The sequence below is a fragment of the Ziziphus jujuba genome, chromosome 7 (assembly GCF_031755915.1).
Source record: "Ziziphus jujuba cultivar Dongzao chromosome 7, ASM3175591v1".
Taxonomy (NCBI): domain Eukaryota; kingdom Viridiplantae; phylum Streptophyta; class Magnoliopsida; order Rosales; family Rhamnaceae; genus Ziziphus; species Ziziphus jujuba.
The window spans coordinates 1,402,251-1,424,579 of NC_083385.1; the positions used below are offsets into that span (position 1 = coordinate 1,402,251).

Genomic DNA, 22,329 nt, shown 5'->3' on the forward strand with positions numbered 1-22,329 from the left:
TAAATATACATAATAAATTTCATAAATCATAAATTATTAACCTCCAAATGCAGCCATTGATATATTAGATCTTTAATTCTGCAAAATAGAAACAACGTAAAGTAGTGCCTATGGACACATTACTCTCAAACCATTCTCAGATTTCTGAAAACTCTAATGTCAAAAATTACTGTATGGTATTCTTAATGTCTGCTTGCCCTAGACCCTTTAAATAGTCTCTGCAAGTCAGACTTATCCATTAATTTTGACACACATAAAATAATAATAATTTGATAATATAATTATACTAGAAAAAATATGGATAAGTCAATAGGCTTATAAAGAGAGTTGGTCCTCCAGTCCAATGGACCAACTGGAGTCTTATAGAGAGTGTGTGACCAAGGGCCCTACTACAAAATAATAAAATAAGTCAGTCCCATTAATGGCATAAATAGACCCTGTAAGTGAGTAATTGATTATGCCAAGTCCACAAATATTAATTTATGCAACATAGAATTCTTTTTTGGTTAATTTACTTGGATTTTCACATGTATAATATATGAAAATTTATTATTATTATTATTATTTCTGAAAAAAAATTTCTCATGCCGGCATTACCCAACATAATTTTTTCTTATGGGTAACTTTTATGTTTGGTTTTTATTTATTTATTTATTTATTAAATATCATACTTTAGTAATATAAATTTGGTTTGCGCTTAAAAATAATAATAATAGAAAACCAAAAAAATAAACTTTACTTAAACGAGGGCTAAAAATTATACGGATATTGCAGTGCAAGGACATTAATGCTCCACCTTATATAATTGAAGTTATGTAAGTTGCACATATGGGTCCCTTGACAGCCTTTTATCAAAACGACGAAAGGCATAGATTAAAATATAAGGATGGACCATCAATTAATTAATCGATTGGAACCATATTTGTTTGTTCCATGATTCCACCGTAGATACCATAATATATACTATTGTACCTTGGATGTACCGAGTTTTTAAAACAGCAAACCCAATCAAGTGGGAGAAGAAGAAGACGACCGAAATAGCTCGAAATTTTTAATATCAGAGTCAGTGAGAGATATGGGAAGAAGACCATGCTGTGCCAAACAAGGCTTGAACAGGGGAGCTTGGTCTGCCAATGAAGATGATATCCTTGTTAACTACATTCAAACCCACGGCGAAGGCAAATGGAGAGATCTTCCTCAAAAAGCCGGTTCGTATCTTTTATATATATATATAAATTATATTATTTGTCAACCATATATATATATGTGTGTGTATATATATATATATATATACACAATCTTTTTTTGAGATAAAAGAAAATTTGTTAAGAAGAAACTAGCTAAAATATCAGTAGCTCTAACTTTCGTTTTATCCAGGCAAGATTGAAACGAATTTAAAGAAAGAGCATGGCAACCACACTAGCTTCTCTAGGAGCAAAGGAACACCAAAAACTAGCTAGTTGAAGAATTAAACAACAACTTAATATTCTTAACTAATTGTAAAAAGTAATTGAAACCTAAAAATAAATCAGAACTATTAATGACAGATACTGCCGTTTGAGAATCGCTCACTATCTCTCCTCCATTGACGCCAACTTGCCAACAAAAAGCAAAAGCTTCTTGAATTGCCATTAACTCCATCGTTAAAGGACTGCGTGGAGGCTTCCAGCTATTAAATTACCTTTATCATCACGAATTGCAACTCCAATTCCTACTACTTCACTAGCGTCAGATAGTGCTCCAACAACATTAATTTTAACTTGTCCCGAACCCGGCGTCAACCATAGACGCCAAACCTGCATATTCCGAGCCAACTCATTCTTGCATTGAACTTCTGCAAATAAAAATATAATATATAATTAATGTGGTGTTGATTATAGCTTTTCTTTTTTTAAAAAATTTTATATAATCTTAATTCCCATAAAAAAAATTAAAAACTTATTTATTTACTTGCATTGCATTCCAATATTGCAGGATTGAAACGGTGCGGGAAGAGTTGCAGACTACGATGGTTGAATTATCTTCGGCCCGATATTAAAAGAGGTAATATTTCCGCTGAAGAAGAAGACCTCATTGTCAGACTGCATAAGCTACTTGGTAACAGGTAAAATTATATATACTTTTTTCATATCTTAATTTATATATTAAATTTCTTTATCATCTGTATATATACAAGTAAGTCATGGGTTGTAAAAGCATTTGCTTTTCTATTGTCTAAAAAGTTATATTGATTAAAAGTCGATCACTTTTTTTTTTTTTTTTTTTATGTCATACCGAGGTAGGAGATAGGAAACACCCATCCAGTTTCGGTATTATGATTGTTGGTGCAGCAAGTTGACAAGACTGAAAACAAAAACAAAACGTCAAAACCATCCGTACTGTAATATACAGATTCTCATTTAGTCTCTTTTTGATGAGCACTTTGAAGCTTCAACCTTCGAAATTTTGCAGTGTGCCACATAAATACTATTACTACTATACATAGATCAGTCATTCTTTTATAAAGACCAACAACCTTTATTGTTTGGAGATTTTCATTGTTTTCTATTATGAAAATTCTGATGTAATTTTTATATATAAATATAGAATAAGGTTTTATCAGGGAATTAATAATTTAGTTAAATTAGAAATGTTTATTTTGCAAATTCTTAACCATTAAATAATGTGGTAGTTACTAATCCAATTCAAATATAAAGTCCGTTGACTAGAGAATTCGTACATATATGTATTATTGACGCACTAAAATTTGGTGGATGTAGATGGTCGTTGATCGCTGGGAGATTACCGGGACGTACGGACAACGAAATCAAGAACTATTGGAACACAAATTTAAGCAGGAAATTATTTCAGGCAAAAAAGGTTCAAGATTCCTCTAAACAACATGGTAATTTGAAAAAGATAGCAACCATGAAGAACTCCTCGAAATCTAATGGTCCTGAGGAGTTGAATCCCGAAAAGTTAACAGAATCTCAGCAGCACCACGTGATTCATACAAAAGCATTTCGGTGCAAAAAGGTTGTCATGCCAAGGTTACTGGCTGATGCTGATGATGATCAGATGGTTGATAAAAATATAGTCCTGGGTTCGGCCAGTGGAACTCCATCTTCTTTGGGAGTTGACAATTCCAATTCATCAGACTTCCTAAATGATTTCGACATTAACGACCTTCTGTTTTCGGATTTAGAGCTGAAGTCGGAGTTGTGTGAAGCCAAGGAGAGCAAGAATAATTATGATGATGTTAAATATCGTAATAATGACTTTGTGGACGGTTGTTTTGATTTTTCAGTTGACGAAACAATGTTTGATTCAGATCACTGCTTGATGGACGAAACACTTATAAGGTCTGAAATTTGGGGCGACACTTTTGAAGCAAATGAAATTGGGACGTCGGACAGCAATGCGTTTTCACCGTTTCTCAATTTACTGGATTAATTTAATTAGTTGAAAATTAATTTTAATTATTAAATTTAAACCAGCGTTTCATTCAATAATCTGTGTTCGCTGCGAATTAATTTGCAATGTACTAGCTGGCTTTGATGATTGCACTGTATGTGGTTGTTGTTGTTGTTTTTTGTTTTTGTTTTTTTTTTTTTTTTTCCTTTTTATTTATTTATTTATTTTTATTGACGAAATCCAATGGGAGCCATCTCCGACAGCATTACAAGAACACGACAAAAAAGTCCTTCGTTAGATTTCTTTCACGCTTTGGTATATATTAGAATATTTGTCGTCTGTTACGTGGTATCGGCAGAATAATTGATTAATCTTTAATTAATTGTATTCCATTTTAAATTGACAAAATGTTACCAGTTTTTTTTTTTTTCATGTAAATTTTTAAAATTTTTCTCAAGTATGCCGTTAACAATTTAAAATAAGTTAAATACACTTTGTTCACTTGAATTGTTGCATCTTTTTCACTTTACCATTTAAATTTTTAAAAGTAACACAATACCATTTATTTTTTGTTATTTTAGTCTTATTATATATTTTTAATAGATAAATTTTATGAAATTATTTATACACAATTAATATAACTCAATTAAAAAATGGTCCCAAAAATTTTTATTGAAAATAATTTTATTATTTTTTATTTTATTTTAACAAGTGTTTATGGTCTAATTTTGTCAAATTTGTTTTAAAAAATAAAAATTGGTTAATAGGGTCTATAGATAAATTTAATATATTAGGAAACTAGTTATGTGAATTTTTTTTTTTTTTTTGGGTAAAACAGAGATTTGTATTTTCACTTGGTCAACTAAACTTTCACATCAATACTATGGTACAAACTCCAACATGTATTTTATCGTATCAAGGTTCGTAGGTCTGAAAAAAACAGAAAGAAACCAAGTTGTTCCATCAATCAATTAGATTTTTATTCTTGGATTTGCTTTTTTTTTTTTCTTTCTTTCTTTTTTTTTTTTGGGCTAAAAATATCTATTAATATATAAAATGACTAAAAATATGAACTGCTAATTGTAACTACCCGTGTTGCCAATTTCTTTTTTAGTGATTATGTGAAACCCAAATGAAGAAGAAGAGAGATTAAAAACAAAAAAATGTTTTGATTTATTGTAGAAATATTAAATTGAAGTCATAATTCTATGTATAATTACAACCATTTATTGCAAACGAACCCGTTTTTTGGAACTCAATGAAAACCAAAATAAAGAAGGGTTCAATTTTAACATCAGTTGTTAAATTAACATAAGTCATCAAATATTCAAAAGTTTAGGTAAAATTTCCAATGATATTATGCTACTTTATTTAAAAATATTAACGCATAAGTAGAATAAATAAAAAGAATAATTGCTTTTTTGGATTTTATCATTAATCCGGCAAGAATGATTATGGCAAAATTTGGACAAAAATCCCAATCATATTCCATTTGTTTTGGATAATAATCCCAACTATATACCAACAAATGCATAACTCAATATGTATGTTTATATATTTTTCTATTCGGCTACACTGCTCAAGTTAGGCTACAAACTATTTAGCTCAATGTTAAAAATAGATTATAAAAAAAAAAATACATACAAGAAGTTTACCATTATTCCATATTTTCAATCGCCCACCTATGACTTTGCCAATTTTACTCCTAGAATACCATGTACAAAAATTTTTACCCCATAATACATCATATTATACAAGTACTGTTAGGCCAAGGAAATTGCCGATAGCGTAGGGCGCGAGTATACCATAAAATAAGACAAGAGACAATCAAAAGAAAGGGATCCTAAGTAAGAATAGAAGCTTCGCTTAATTTAATTTGCTAAATGGACTAGTCTAAGAAGCCAAGAATGGCAGAGTAAAAAAGATATACATATATATCAAACAGGGCTTTTAATTTTGCTACTTTTTCTTTTGCTTTTAAAAAGCATTTACTGAAGTATTATTCTTCACCGGTTTTAATTAGAAGTATTCATAAAGTCCTGAATCACTTTATAAGAATTATTTAAACACTTTAAAAAATGGAACGTTGCTTTTCACTTCCCAAAACGAGTATCAATCAGGACCTCAGAAAAGCTTCCATAAAATATTAATTGGATTTGGAACCATACAGCAGGCAATGAAACAATGTAATAATAATTCGCAGAGTTAGTAAAAAATTGTATGGAATTCTAAAGTTCCAATCAAATTAAACGGTGAATATTCAATTGTCATATAAAGTGGTCGGAATTCAGCTCACGACTCGATATATTCTATTCTAGAGAAATTATACTAATACATATATTTTTTTATATAATATTGTCGCTAATACTAGAACGACTTGTTTAAGTAAAAAAAAAAAAAAAAATACTAGAACGACTTAAATTATTTTGTTTACTAAAGTTTGAAATTGTCGTCTCTCTTTTACATGTAGACCTCATTAATTTGTTAACACGTAATTTATTCAATCGCGATTTTGGTATCAAAAATTTGGGTATTCAATTGCATCACTTTATTGACATAACTCAATAACAAAGCATGTATAAAATATATGAAAACTAGATATATTTGTTGTGCTTTAATTATTAATACAATTATTGAAAACAAAATACCTACTAAGTCCTATAAATATGAAAGTACATGAAAATTTTTGGTGACCAATTGAAAGTTCATGACATGCATGCATAAAAAATAAATAAATTAAGGATGATAGCACCTGCAGGTCCGAATGCCATATCCAACTTTCAACGGCAAAAGAATGGAAGTTGAGAATTGAAAATTCAAAAAATGAAACGTTCTAGAGAACGCTGCTATCTGTCTCCACGTTAAGGACCATTGAAGTATGAATACTCTAATAGCTACTTCTAATTTGGACCCCATTTTCCCAAGTACTTATCCTAGCTCTCTGTCCGCAAACAATGATATGTGTCTCTGATTCTCTGCAAATTATTTTTGGGACCATTATTCCCCCGTCACTTTTATGTCTGGTCGTTCTTTTCCCAAACCCTAGCAAACTCCAAAACAATATATCAAAAGTTGATCATCATCAGTACCCTAAATATATATATATTTTCTTTGCAAAAGCGTATATTAATTTGGTGCGAGTGTCAGCGAGATACCAATTGATAGCTATTTCACTGGACAACTTGGACTACTTGGACTACTTGCCCCTGTATAATCAATAAATATTCTCGCATATAATAGCATATATAGAATTTTAATTGGTTGGAAGCTTACTAAATAATAAGTGTCTAAGTTGTCAATTTTTTAATTAGGATTTTTAAAATTAAATTATTAATTGAGATGGCAATTTAGCATTTGAGATGTGAGTATGTTTTTATATAAATTATAAAAACATCAAAGTTTCCAATTCTGTTTTATTTATTTATTTATTAATTCTGAATCCTGAGTCTGAAATTTTGCGGAGAAATTAATATGCTTTCTTACTTATATACCTATACTACTGGCAAACATGATTGCCCTTTTATTCTCGGACGAATATATAATAACTATGTAAGGAACATATATGAATGTACAATGATCATATATAACGAGTGACAAATTTGTCCCTGCTGGTCATAGATATGGGATGGTTTGTAAGGAAAAAGTAAAACGAATATTTGTGCTTTTAATTATACGCTGAAATAAAGTATCGGTTAAGGGGATTTCTTCATGTTGTTCCTCAGCATCTGTAATTGAATATTTATTGACACATTCAAATCCTTCATTCTTTCTTTATCATTTTCTTTTTTTCACCTAATTTTGCGCAAATTTAATTTTGTGGGATTAGTGGCGGATACGTCACCTTGAGGATGTGGAACAGTTGTTTGTCAATTCAAAAAATTTTTGTATAGTTTTTATTTGTCTTTTAATTAATTTGGAGAATTCCCATTGAGTTACATCTGGGTCCCATGACGAGAACTAAGAAATTAAAGCAAAGCAAAGAGGCTCGACTCCATTGCTAAAACCATAAACTGTAGGCCCAAAGAAGTGACTTTCAGCTTTAAAATATAAAAGCACGTGATGGGTCCAATACCAAGAGAACAAAAAGCACGTGAAGGATTATTTTTACAGATTGTTTTGACTTTTAAAAGGGCAACCAACTTTCTTTTTATTATGCCCCTACTAATCACGAAATTCTGTCTCCTTTTTACTCTCTTCATCCCTATCTATTAATGATATAAATTAAGATTGTCTATGTTTTTTTTTTTTTTCTTATTTTATTTATCAATGATTTGCCAATTCAATAAATAATATGTAACTGTTTTCTCAACACAATTTTCCTAAAAGATAATTAAATTTAATTAAAACACTTGTGAATATTTATTTCTAGCGTTGAGAAAATAAATATGGACAAAGATAGAAAAATAACAAATAGAGGATTCAGATATGATGCAAAACGAACTCATTTAAAAGCATTAACAAATAAATAAAATAAAATCAAGCAAAAAAATATTATTTTTAAAATATTGTGAGATTGACCACTTTTTCAGAGAAAACAGAGATAGAAGAATGGGGACCTAATGGCTTCCTGGCCCAAACCCTATAGTTACATTTTTTATTTTTTATTTTTATTTTTTTGGGTAAGAAACACTGCATTCAAAAAGCACCAGAAGGCCCAACGAGGGCATACAGAGGAGATTTGAGTTGTTTCGGATGATGAGAGATCAAAAGGAGTTTTAGGAATATCATTCAATACAGTTTTTTTGACATGATAATAAAATATCGAAATACAAGAAACCTTTAAGCACCTGCTCAGGTCTCATGCAAGTATATTTAACTCATCATTTGGTATACACTTAGTTAATTCATTATTTCATGTTGAATTTTGGTCTGTTTGTGAACTGTTTTAACGAAATTGAGTTTTTGAACACCACTTTTTCTTTTTTTCTTTTTTTGTTTTTTCTTGCGCAAGATATGAACGCCAATTTTAAGAAGTTGATAATGGTGTGGATGCTTTTATGGGGAGAGGTAGACATTGTCTTTTTCAATTTCACATTAATTACCTACCGCAAAATGAACAGAGAAGTGATGGCCATCGAATCAATTTCACATTCTTTTAATAATTGGGTTAGCTGGCTAGCTAGGAAATATCCCCAAATTTCCATTTTATACAGTAAACAATTTGATCTCATTGGTTGGCATATATACAAAAGATCCAACGTAGGTGGTTTAAATATTCTAATTTTGTATATGACAATGATTCATATATGACAATTATTATTACTAATTAATAAGTTTATAATTAAAATCAACAATAATTAATGAAATTATAAGTAATATCTGCAAATAAGTAATTCTATTAAATTAATAATATTCTAACTAATTATAACATGACGACTAATTAAAATGTGTAAGTATATGTTTAACATATGAAACTAGAAACTAATATGAGAAATTATTAATAACATATTAATTTTGTTCTTCCAATAATTTTTTAGGTGGGCTAGAAATTGCTCCAACCAATTATCTTACATATATTTAAAATTTCTGCAGGACAAATAAAAAAATATTAATGCTAATTATTATCATTTATATATATAAATAAAAACTATATCACATTCATCTACTATATATACAAACTCATGCATCACATATTCATATTCAAATTAAGAAACAAATTTCACAAAACAGTAAATTAAAAAACTAAAAATTAGAAAACTAAAAGTATTTAATACTTACAAGTAATTAAACTTAAATTTTCAAAAAACCCAGTAAAAGCCACCACCTACTGCCCAAATTTTGAATCAAACTGCCACTCACAAGTTGAAGCTAAAACCAAGCCACGACCTACACCGGATTTAGATCCTCACTGCCGTGACGTACACAAGATTTTAACCACCATCGCCTTAAAAACAGTTGCTACCCACAGCAGATTCAAAAGCCTGTCAACCCACACTGTTAAGTACTACACCACCCACACCAAATATTTGAAACTAACCCACTAGAAATAAGTAAAAAGGAACTAAATTACTAAAGTAAATGAAAAAATGAAACATTTTGATAAGAAAACAACCATTAAAGCACCAAATGTCAAACTATAATTTCAACAATCAAATAAAACACCCACAAGCCGAAATAAAATACTATACTCACAATACGTTGTTCTCGAGCAAGAATCAAGCTAAAATGACCAACAATCGAGGTAAAATGATTTCAATGTGCAGGTATATTTAGCCATCCTATGGAAACTAAGATTGGAAGGGTGATAAGATGTTTTACAATGTAAGTATTCATCATCATCTCCTTAGCTGTAGGATAGTAGGTTATTAGAACTAGCATCTATAAAACATTAAGGTGACTGATTGATTACTAGTTATTTTCTTCTTTTCTATTTTCAGGTGATGTTTGGGCATTAAATATCAACTAGCATTATTCACTATACAGTGTAGTGCATCATATATACATCTAATATTTTACATGCTTTTAAATGTTTTTAATGGATTTATTTAATTTATGGGTTTAATTGTTTAATTAATCATTTATTAATTTATTTAGTTTGTTTCAAGTATAATATTTATTATATTATTTTCATTTTATTTTTACTTAATTATTGAAAGGAATATTTTTGGATATTTATTCAAATAATATTTTGCTTCATTTTATTTTATTTTCTACAATAATATTTAAATATTTGTGGATAAAATGGTTTTGTGAAAATAATTTTAAACTATGAAATTTTTTAAATTAAGTGAATGAGTGAGGATTTTGAAAAAAAAATCGCTTTCTAAATATTTATTTTATTTTCTTAATTATTATTATTATTATCAATATTATTCTATTATTAATTTTTTTATTTAATTATTATTATATATATTATTAATATTAGATATTACTTATTAGAAGATTAGAATCTCATTATTTTATTTTATTTTTTTATAAATCTGTCGCCCTCAATTCAGGTAGGTGGCAGATCAACTCTACGTGCTAGGTAACTTGTCCGTTGACATTTCTGTACTATGCAGTTCTCATTTTCTTCATCTCATTGTTATTTTCTATTATTATTATCTTTCTCAAGTATCTGTAATATTTATAATTCGAACAATCTTAATATGCTTTGATGTTAATTATGAACGTAGGATACTATTTTATTTATTTATTTATTCATTTATTTAATTGCATTGTCGTTATATATTTTAAAGTGCTGTAATTTTGTGAAAAGTTTGTAATAAGGGAAATGAATAAGATGGATACATTTAGGAATGTGTTTCTAATGGAATTTCTAATGGAAAATTTTCCTATTTAGAATCATTTTGGCATTCCAATCGAGAATTCTGAAAAGGATTCTGACAATATATCCATTTTTATAAATTGCACGCAACATATACATCCATTTGGCTGGTGAGTAATTAATATATCGTAGACCCCCTCATGGGTTGTATATAGTCTACAGTGTGCAATTAGTGGCATTTATGTCATTTTATTTATTATTATTATTTTTTTTTTTGAAGAAATTTATATCAAAATTCACTCATTAAAATAAGATAATGGACGTAGCTGGCACGCGCTTTGACTAAACAACAGCTATCATATATATAGGACCATGTATATTTAGGTATAGTTTTCCTCCAAGAAGAAATCTTAGGTGAAGAAATATTCAAGCTTTTGATAAAGATATTGAAAGGAAATATAATCAGAGGTGTCCTTGTGACTATCCTACTTTGAATATTTTCAATCACATTTTCTTTATTATTACGACCTTATACTGTTTTCAAACCCACAACCTTCTGGGTGTAAATATACCAAGATTATTTTTCAATGAATTGATCAAAGTAAAAGAAAATTCCAGTTACAAGCAATTAATGTATTAATTATCAATATATTCTTTTTGTCTATATATGTATGTAGCTTGTTAGCAAGTACATGCAAGGAAGGGAATGCCATTTTTGTAAAAGGAAAAACATCGTTTGATCCATCTAGTACATTTCTTGTGGAAGTCGTGACAAACCCACTTCAATCAACCAAATATTAATTTCCCTATACTGTAATAATCGATTTGCACGTAATATAACAAGTTAAATTTTATTTCATTATTATTTTTACTTTTCTTAATTTATATTTTGGTCTTAATATTGGATGTTTCTGTACAAAATTGTATATATGATAAATATTAAATGAAAAATTAATGGGGGTAACAAGGTGTCAACACAACAAGCACTAACTTTTTTATCCAAAAAAAAAAAAAAAAAAAAGCACTGCGTTATAAAAAAGTTAAAAAAAAAAAAAAGTTTCAGCCCACAATTATATAAATATACATACATATATATATATATATATAATTAGAAATCAGGTGACCAAAATTAAACGTTAACATTGTGGCTTGGAATTGGTGTGCTTCCCTATATGTTGATTCTAAATTCTATTTACTGTCTTCTTTGTCCGCGAGGGGACAGCTTATAGTAGCAGTGGCCACCTCTCCAATGGTGAGAGATTCAGATTCAATGCAGCCCGAAAAGAAAAACATCATGCCTTCCTTTGATCACTTTGAAATTACCAAACAATGGGATACATGCATGTATAGTTTTATCTGTACTTGCTGCGAATCTATATATCTACTGAGCCTCATATTTTATCCTTTTTTCTTTTTCTTTTTCAAACGCAAGAAAATAACCTTCAAAAAGTTGTAGAAACTAGTAATAGTAAAAAGAAATATAAATATAAAGCCTGTCCTCAAGTTTTACCTTTTTTTTTTTTTTTTTAAGGAAAAAAATGAACCGTGTTCAATTATCTATTTGCTTATTAAATCACTCTCTAGTTTCTTTCTTACTTTTACTTTTAGATGTATGATAATTTAAATTTGATTTAATTTGTCTGTGAAAATTTTTGCTAATTTGGAAGGCCAATAAATTAAACACTGAAGTATACATGGTAATTACGTACTGTCAAAAAAAGTATATATATATATATATATTTTTTTTTTTTGGGTAAATTAGGGAGGGGGATTAAACTTAATAATTAGTATGCGATTAATATTGGCCGTCCAAATGAGTGCTTAGTTGGAAAGTGTTGGAAAGTTAAGTCAGTGACATGAAACCAAACATATTCTTTATGTGGTAATGGTACCACTTGTCTCTGTCGCAAAGTTATGATTTCCACTTTTCTTTTCGTTTCTTTATATATATATATATATATATTATTTCTGTGTTCGTGTAATTATATATATGAAGAGACACAGAGATTTACCCAAAAAACAAAAAAGAAGACACGGAGAGAGAGAGATTGGAGGGTGGGGGGCAGCTGCCTGCAACAAACTTTCAAGATTGAGAAAGTTAGTTCGAGTCATTCCCGGAATAAAAAGTAGCAATTATTAATTAGAGTTGAATTAGAGAGGTAAGTCATAATTTTTTTAATATTTTTGTTTCACACTTTGTTTACGTGTGTACTCTTAGATGCTAAAATAATTAAAATTATATTTTTAAATTCAGATTCAAATATTGATCTGATTAAAATCTATCTATAATTCTGATATCAAATTGGATAATTATTTTTTACAAAAGTTAAAGCAGTGTAAGATGAGTTATCATTTTTTTTTTTCTTTAACAATTAATGTTGGCTGATTATGAAACTTCACATATCAAATTAAAGTCGCTACCAGAAACGAACATAATGACGTCCCAAAATAGTTAAATAAATAAAAAAGAGACGAAGATAGAACTAAATTAAGTTAAAAGATAGATTCATGATTACTATCGATGGGTTTAACATTGCCTTTTCATTTTATTTTTACAATTATAATAGAAACAAAAAGATTCTAAGTCAAACCCCAAGACGACACGAAAGGATGGGAATTTGTTTGAGTAAATTAATTCCTTCTAGTGATGCACCTATAATCAAATTAGAAATGGTAAGTTGATATGAAAGAAGATATTTCTTAAATAATATATTATTTAATGCATGTCTCACTCGAATATATGACTAATTGTTACCACACTTTTTATTTTAATTTGGACAGAAAATTTAAGTTTAAGATATGGTGATGAAATTCTTTTTTCCAATTTATCAAATAGAAGGGAAAAAAAAAAAAAGAAAAGAAAGGAAAAGGATGGAAAATGTTGAGGATAGAGTTATTAAACCAATTTATAATTCTTAATAAGTCACTTTTACTTTATCATTATAGTTTATATATATATATATATATATCCGATAATTTGAAGAAATTAAAGCAATACAGGACATTAGAATCAAATAAAGTTGAAAGTTTCCCACTTCAAGAATGATTTGTTTGTGAAACTAAAAACACCAATAACTTTTGCTTAATAATTTTGTACGGGGAAAAAAAAAAAAAAACTGAGTAGGGGCAAAATTATGGTTGATTAATCCCTCAACCCTTAATTAATATAATAAAAAAATATACATGTATAAAAATAATGAGAGGACAAAAGAGTGGACACCTGGACCAATACACGTATAATGGGTAAAAACAAATTTATTTTCATTTTGCCGAAGGCATAAAACATGTAAGTTTGTAAATGCAGCTATAAGTACGAGTACACCGAGCACGGAGGAAATTAACCAAATCAAAACTAGCAAGCAATTCGACTCACAAACTAGCCGACCTACAGTGTTAATTAGAGCTCGCAGTTGCGCTCTCACACCTTACGAGAAATAGCTAAATCAGAATAAAGCAATCAACAAATCAGTACTGCAATTCCACAGACCCAGAGACAATAGAGAAACGCACTAGAGGAAATTAAGTTTGGGCAATCATATCACTAGCGCCAGTAGCACTGCGAAATGGGTAGAAACCCTTGTTCCTCAAAGGAGGGTGCCTTTAACAAAGGAGCTTGGACTGCTCATGAAGACAAAATCCTCTCTGAATACGTAAAAATTCACGGTGAAGGCCACTGGAGAAACCTTCCCAAAAAAGCAGGTATATCTAGCATATATATTTATTTTATATATATATATATAGTGGAAAAACTTATATATATATATATATATATATATATATATTTATATATATGTGTGTTTTATTATCAATCCATGAAAAACCACATATATATAAATGGTTTTAATTCAAAACATATGCAGGTTTGAATAGATGTGGGAAAAGCTGTAGACTACGCTGGTTGAACTATCTGAGACCTGACATTAAGAGAGGTAACATTTCACCGGACGAAGAAGAACTTATCATCAGGCTTCACAAGCTTTTGGGGAACAGGCATGTACATATATAATTACACTACGGCTATTAAATATGTTGATGAATTTTATTTATCAAATAATATATATTAAAATATTATTAATTAATATATTTTATATAATTTAAATTTTTAAATAATTAAATTAATTAATTAAATGTTTATATATCATCAATTATAATATTTGATAAATAAATTTAATAAATATTTTTTGACAAGCTTAACATTATTGGTAATTACATATACCTATGTTTCTTCTATTTATTATTTATTATTATTGTTGTTGATGTTGTGTGTTTGTTTAATTCCTTGTATGTAGTACACATTATTTTTGGTATAATTAAATTTTAAAATAATAATATTATTGTTCAGGTGGTCTCTAATAGCCGGGAGGCTTCCAGGGCGAACAGACAATGAAATAAAAAACTACTGGAACACCAATTTAGGCAAAAAAATTCAGGACCGCCAAATTAGCCCTGGTGGTTACATGCGCAAGAGCACAAGTGTGGAAACGAACTCTATTTCGGAAATGTCAACGTCAAACATCACCAATAACAACAACAACAGCAACAACCATTCTTCTTCGTTGCCATCAGCACCATCCGGAATGGCCACGCACGTGGTTCGGACCAAAGCAATCAAATGCACCAAAGTTGTTGTCAGCAATGACCCTTCACCTTGTCTGGCCCACAATGTTGATCATTTCGATCCAGACAAACACACTTCACCCTCCTCACTGGACGCTCATCATCTGTCTGAATGCTATCCAGTACTATTGGAGGCTAATACATTGAATGGCTTATCACCATCCTCATTTTCCACTACTACTACTACTACCAGTCAAGAGGCCTTTTCTTCGTCCACGGATTTCATCATGAATTTCAATTCCACTGAGGAACTTTTCCTTTCCAACCTTTTAAACTCGGATTTATTTGATTATAATGACAAATATCGCAATAATAGAGTTTTGTCTACTTCCTTGGGAGACGACCAAGCTTTAATGTTTTCTGAGGATTTTCTGACGCCGAGTTGGGAGTATTACTAGTAGTGTTAAAAAAGATAGTGTTCAAGGTCGATCTATAGCGGGGGTAATAGTTTCATTTCCTTTACTTCGCTTCTGGGATGCTGAAGGAGAATGGCTTGCTGCAGAGACTACTGATTAAAGTTACCCCATATATATATATATATATATAATTGTAGCCAGTGTGCGGTAAAAAAACTATGGTTGTGATCGATAGCAATAAATGTTTCAGCAGTTAACAGTGTAAAACCCAATAAGCATTAACCCCTATATATATATATATATATATTTATTTTCTTCGTACAATTAATTTCATAAGAATATGGATTATATATGCATGCATTTGGAATAATTTTAATAAGGATTAAGAATGTCTATATGTATAGTACTTTAGTTTCATTCAGTTTTATTTTTTTAATCGGAAACAATTTTTTAAATACAAGGTCAACTGGTCAAAAAAGAAATAATTAAATTATTCTTTTAGATCTATAAAGAGTGAGTGTCTGCAATGAGACCCTCATTTTGCTGCTGAGTGCTAAACACCCTTTCACGTTTAGCAACGTGGTAGAGAGCAAAGAATGAGAAAATTGCTTTACGGGTGTTCACCTATTAGCCTTAGCATACCCACTGAATTAAATCCTTCTTTTTTAAAACATATTTTAACAATTTTTAATATGTCAAACAATTAATAAAAATTAAAATTCTCCAAGCCTAGAAATAAAGATTAATCTTAGGTAGAATTATAATATTGGATTCTCTCTTCCGCTAGTAAGGAGACAAAGGAGACATCTTAATTAATTGCAGTTTGATAGGATACTTCGTACGAGAACGATTGAAATTAATGGCTTTAGTGTTGATCATGTTTTCAGCCCAAAAAAGAAAAAAAAAAAAAAAAAGGGGAGGATTTCTGTGTTGATGTGCGACTGTGGACCTTTTCACTTATTGAAAAGCCAGTCTAACGCAATTCTCATTATACTAAGATGGAAAATCTGACAAAATAGGTTTACTTGTCAGAAATTTCCATATTCATACATATATGGACATCGTCGTAAACGTATACATTGACTTCGCTAAGCCGGGGAGGTGGACTGCCCTGCTTCATTCATTTTGGCATTATATATCAACTTTTACTTTATTTATACTTTCAAATTGACTTCACATTATCAAATATCTTTTAATTTAAATTAACTAGTTCGTGAGTATGCACATGCAATTTCGTTAATTAGCACTTCAGGTGGTATTAATTTTTATATATGTGCGTAGATAAATAGATTATATGTGTTCTAAGATTTTGGACCCAAAGAAAAATATGAATTAAAAATTCCTGCATGTTTTCATGAAAATATGAAATATTATAAATATATATTATTAGTTTTCAATATTATATCATATCATCTCTTCGTATTTTGTTTTGAAATACACAAATAATAAAACTAAATTACCTTACTTTCTTTTCTTTTCTTTAATTTTTAGATTTTTTTAATAGAGTTTTGATTTCTCACTGATAAAATTCATATTGATTTAGTAATTATTAATTGGTTGTATTTTTTTTTAATTAAGAATTTAACTTGGGAAAGTGAATTTTCCAGCAGTAACTTACTAAATTGCCCTATCACTATCAGTATGCAAAGCCCAGTGATAATGTATCGGGACAAATAGCATTTTTCTTTCCAATAAATTGCAAAGAGCGATTTAACATTCTATCAAATTAAATCCGCTTCCTATTCGCAAGTGATCTCTTATATACCATTCAAATATTCATTATGTAAGAATTCTGTTTTAGGAAATCGGTACTTATAGTGCATGCATTATATACAAATTTTGTTTTAATTTGCCGGAACAATATCAAATATGAAAACTAAATAATTCCGGTGAAACCATCACTTGTCAATTTTCGTTTACTTCTAAAACAAGAAGGTGTGTATCATTTTCATATAAATTAATCTTCTTAATTAATTATATTTCAAAGAAAAATATTGTTCGGCAGAGTAATTATGGACATCTAGTCAATAAAGAACAAGTATTTTATATATAAGATTTTCTTTTCATCCACCCCAGCTATATTATAAATTTTGTTCCAAGTTTCCAACAGACTCGCAGCTAAGACAAATTACAACCACCACCATTAGGGTTTCAATTAGAAAATAAATAAATAAATGGAGGCCACGAGGGTTGATATATTGACATTTATAATATTAAATTTCAGCAAAAGAACCAAATCTCTCCGTATCAAGAAATATTTTTTTTAGCCATTTAGAATAACTATTACAATAATATTGTTAAATATTTAATTTCTCTGAACTTTTAAAGAGATTGTCTCTAGCTAGTCGAACCGTATATATATTGACATTTATAATTTTAAATTCGGGAAATGAACCAAATCTATACATGAGTGTCTAGAATCCTCCTTTTTTTTTTTGGGGGGCGATTCTGAATATCTATTATAATGATATTTTTTTAAATATTTGCTTTATTTGAACTACTAAAGAGATTTTTTCTCTAGCTATTCGAACAGTATATATTAATATATTTTATTCAGAACATTTTTGGACAGAAGGATGTGACAAATTAAATGCTAAATCAACGAAACATGATGCTTCAGCGAAAAATAATAATAATAATAATAATAAATAAACAAATAGAAGAAAAATGTTTTTTTACCAAAAGAAAAATAAAAAACATGATCTGATGCTTAATAATGAGATGGCCACGTATCTTCAGACAGTAATAGCTATTGGGCCCCATCCACGTGACGTCCCTCCACAAGAACGTCAAAGGTGTAGATTCGAAATCGGATGCATCTATCGTCATACTATCGATTTACTCCCGCATGAATGATTGGTTGGTAGAATCATCAAGAATTCTTTTGCCATCTGAGATCAAGTGGGCATATTTTATTTTATTTAATTATAAAATTTTAAAAAAAAAAAACAAAAAGGTTATGTACAACGCCTGCTTTATTTCTTCTGGGCCCACACAACGCCAGTGACATTGGGTACCGAGATCTGAGGGTTAGGGGCAGTTGAGCAAATTTTCAGCGCTGCTCAGCACCGCTATCTTATCTTCCCCATATAAAATGGGGCACCGCTTCCGATAGAATTGCAAACCCATACATATACATGCGGGGTCCAACCGTAGCAATTTTTTATTTTTTGGAGCCGTCCTCTCACAAAAAGGTAGGGTCCATATGTAGGTACTATGTGTAGGCCCCACTCTAGGTAAAAAATTTTCATCCAATTGTGTGTCAAACCACTTAAATTTTGTTCCAGTTGAAGGATCACACGTGATTCATGTGGTAGAAAAATAATCATTATTTTCTTGAATGTAATTTATTATTTTATTTTGTTTTTTAAGAATTTATTCAATTTAAATAATTTGAAAATTTTCAAAACAACATTCATTTATCATCAAAATTATATTTATATTTATCCTTGTGCTACATTCTAAATCGTAACATAACTTTTAAAAAAATATATAATTTTATATAATTATATTTATTTTTGTAATGGTCAAATTTTATGGCAATAAATTTTCATTTAAAGTTATTAAATACTTTTTAAATGCAATTGCTTTAATTAATATGTTGCTTTTCTATATTTATCATGTCGTTGATTGAAAACATCTAGAAGAGTTGTTTCAAAATGATAAAAAAATTAAAAAAAAAAAAATAACCAAACACGTATGTACTTTTGACTTCTTATATCATGTGCTCTAGACTTTTTGATTAATATATTTTATATTAAGTATCAGACTAAAGCATATATAGTAGGACGAAGGAATTGTCTAATCTTTTTGGTCAGAAAAATTTGTCTATTCTGTTTGATTAATATATATTGTAACCCACCCTTTCAACCCTATGCGAGGTTTAACATACCACATCACCTTTTTAAAAAATTGCTTTTATAATAAGAGGTAAAAAAATCACATGGCCTTTCTTTTCTTTTCTTTTCTTTCTTAATCAGAAAACCTTTCGCGTTTGAAAAGGGATGGAAAAAAATATACATATATATACAACAATTAAGAAACCGCTATCTAACGAAAAGAAATGAAAGAAAAGAAGAACAAATAAATTAAATAGAAGAAACCTAGAATCTTTATATTTACATGGAATATAAAATAAAAACAAAATATACATATATATATATATAATAGTAAAAGAAAGATATAGAAATGACAATAATCATTGGTATATTTATTTTCTAATTGCATCTAGTAATTATGGGAAATTAAGCGGTGGAAGATATGACCGCAAGTCAGAGAGATAACACAAAACAATGGGGCATAGATCCATCAGTTTTTGTAATTAAGTATAATATTAATTTTTGTATAGAGTATAATATTAATTGAAAGAGGTTAAATATTAGTATAATATTAAATTAATATGATTAAATTGAAAAGGGTTGATTAGTATATATCAATTCCGATTGACATTGACAATTAAAGTCATCGCTGTTGAACCTTACGGCAATCAATGATTTCGACCCTTGTTGGTTTTAGAGATTTATTAACTTAGGTCATAATTCACGCTTCAGTGGTCGTTTCCCACATTATTTGCCATTTGAAATAATAAAGTAATCCCAGGGAACAATACTACCATTCCAAATCTAGAACAAAATTATTGGCAATTAACGTATCTATCTTTCACCGCCCCATGTGCCCCTGTATAATGCATATTCTAATTTTGCACAGATAGCTTCTTCTCGGTGAAAGGTTCTCAATTTATCTGCGAAATGAAATCGTCAATCCTAATTAATAATTTGTCAAAATTCAAATGAGCTTCAGTTTTTTTTTTTTAATTTTTTTTTAATCCATTTGAACTTGAATTTAAAAACTTTCATATGGATGTAAAAACAATATATATATATATATATATATACACATACTTACATTAGTCAGAATAATATATCTATCTTCAAAAATTGTAAAACCAATGAATTTTTCATATTCCATTGGAAATGGATAAATAAAAACAATGACAAACTGAAAAAATAAAATAAAATCTCATTAATTAATTAAAAGGATAACTAAATAATGGAGCTAGTGTAGTAGGTAACAGCAAAAATGCCGGTGACAAGGGCCTCTAGCTATCTTTTCATTTCGCCACTCTACATTTTTCACTGGAATTATTATATTATCACAACCTTTCTGCTAATTTATTTCAAGGTAAAAAAACAAAAATTAAAAATTAAAAAAAAATACTTTTTCTGCCAATTTAAATTTAATGTTTGCTGGAGACTAGGAGAGCACAAAAACGCCCCATGTGGTCATACCTTTGGAACCGCTATTTTTTCAATTAAAATTGATGTCTTAATCTTCTGCTCACCAGGTGGCTCTTACTTGTCAGGATGTGAAAACATGTTTTGTGAATAGCCACTCCTCTATCCACCGTTAATCACTAACCGTATTTTACCCCAAAAAAAAAAAAAAAAAAAAAATATATATATATATATATGGAGATTACATTCAAAATTAATACTTTTTGAATGAAAATATTAATTTTAATATATATTTATACAGTAAAATTGATATTTTCTCGTTACCAACAAAAACCAAACATTAATGCCGCCTTGGAATATGCCCTTGGAATAATGCCAAATCTTGATGCCACCTTGGAATACCCCCTTGGAATAATGTTCCTCACGGACAAATAATGCCAAAACCAAATTAAGGAATACCCCCTTGGAATCCACCTGTCTATATAACTCGAAAAGAGAGTAAAATTAGAAGCCTTTTTTTGTAGTTTTGAGTAAAACTACACAGATTTGGGACCTAGAAAGAAAAATGAATTAAATTAAACCACCGAGCAAATTACATATTTTTGACAACCAGTCCCTCGATGGGAATTTTACTCCATCTCATTATAATTTCCTGAACTCATATTGGTTTTTCCATTTTATTATTCTATTGATATTGATATTTCTGTGCTATTCAATTTTATAATTATTTCCCTCCTTCATCGATTTTGTGCTTTCTTGATGCTGGGTTATTCGGCCTTGCTTCGGCCTTGGCGTCCAGGAAATAGACACTTTGAACAGGGTTTGACAATATTTTATGGGCTAAGGCCCAGAATCTGGTAAGAGGTGGCCAATAAGTTTTAGTGGTATCCTGGGCCGTGCTTCTATCCAACCTTAATACCTTGATTTTTAAAGAAAAGTGGGCCATTTCTTTTAATTTATAGGATTATTTGAGTGCTCAATAAAACTATATTTTCATCCTCAAAAGTTTAAATAAATATGGAAGCAATGCATATCAGAGATAAATAAATATGGAAGCAATGCATTTCAGAGACATCCTTCTCTTTTTTATAATTAATTCATGAGCTAAAATTGTTAATAGGTGTAGTATATCATTACGACAACATTTCTGGGAATTAAAATAATATATATATATATATATATAATATAAAGTTGGTATATACCCTTTTCTATTTATCTATTTATTATTATTATTATTATTATTATTATTTTTTTATGAGATGCATCCAAAAATTCCACATTCAAACTTTTGATTCGAAGAATGGCGTGCCCTCCACCCCAAGCTTATTTATTTATTGGGCTAAATGTTTAATAAAATATTGTATGTAACAATTCCGTGGTGGAGTAGCCAGCTTCATCTTCTTTTTACAACTTTTTCGTTTTTTAAAAGGCTTAAAACAAACCTTGATCCTTACGCAAATTCTGTATTAAAAATAAAATAAAATAAAACCAATAATGTATTTTACAATGAAGCAAACAATAT

The 22,329-nt window shown here is 29.3% G+C and overlaps 2 protein-coding genes across 2 annotated transcripts; both read left to right on the forward strand.

The window, feature by feature from the left end:
- The first annotated feature begins 913 nt into the window (after positions 1-913).
- LOC112492470 (transcription factor MYB1-like) lies at positions 914-3,569 on the forward strand. The gene is made up of 3 exons (XM_048478738.2): positions 914-1,208; positions 1,975-2,104; positions 2,760-3,569. The coding sequence occupies exons 1-3, from the start codon at positions 1,076-1,078 to the stop codon at positions 3,430-3,432; spliced, it is 936 nt and encodes a 311-aa protein (XP_048334695.2). The 5' UTR covers positions 914-1,075; the 3' UTR covers positions 3,433-3,569.
- Positions 3,570-13,870: 10,301 nt separating this feature from the next.
- LOC112492469 (transcription factor MYB1) lies at positions 13,871-15,897 on the forward strand. The gene is made up of 3 exons (XM_048478684.2): positions 13,871-14,299; positions 14,461-14,590; positions 14,943-15,897. The coding sequence occupies exons 1-3, from the start codon at positions 14,164-14,166 to the stop codon at positions 15,613-15,615; spliced, it is 939 nt and encodes a 312-aa protein (XP_048334641.2). The 5' UTR covers positions 13,871-14,163; the 3' UTR covers positions 15,616-15,897.
- The last annotated feature ends 6,432 nt before the right edge of the window (positions 15,898-22,329 follow it).

Bases quoted from the DNA above. Each gene is read 5' to 3' on its own strand.
- LOC112492470 (XM_048478738.2), top strand. From the start codon at position 1,076: ATGGGAAGAAGACCATGCTGTGCCAAACAAGGCTTGAACAGGGGAGCT. The intron at 1,209-1,974 runs GTTCGTATCTTT...CCAATATTGCAG, and splicing joins AGATCTTCCTCAAAAAGCCG to GATTGAAACGGTGCGGGAAG. The intron at 2,105-2,759 runs GTAAAATTATAT...TGGTGGATGTAG, and splicing joins CATAAGCTACTTGGTAACAG to ATGGTCGTTGATCGCTGGGA.
- LOC112492469 (XM_048478684.2), top strand. From the start codon at position 14,164: ATGGGTAGAAACCCTTGTTCCTCAAAGGAGGGTGCCTTTAACAAAGGA. The intron at 14,300-14,460 runs GTATATCTAGCA...AAACATATGCAG, and splicing joins AAACCTTCCCAAAAAAGCAG to GTTTGAATAGATGTGGGAAA. The intron at 14,591-14,942 runs GCATGTACATAT...ATTATTGTTCAG, and splicing joins CACAAGCTTTTGGGGAACAG to GTGGTCTCTAATAGCCGGGA.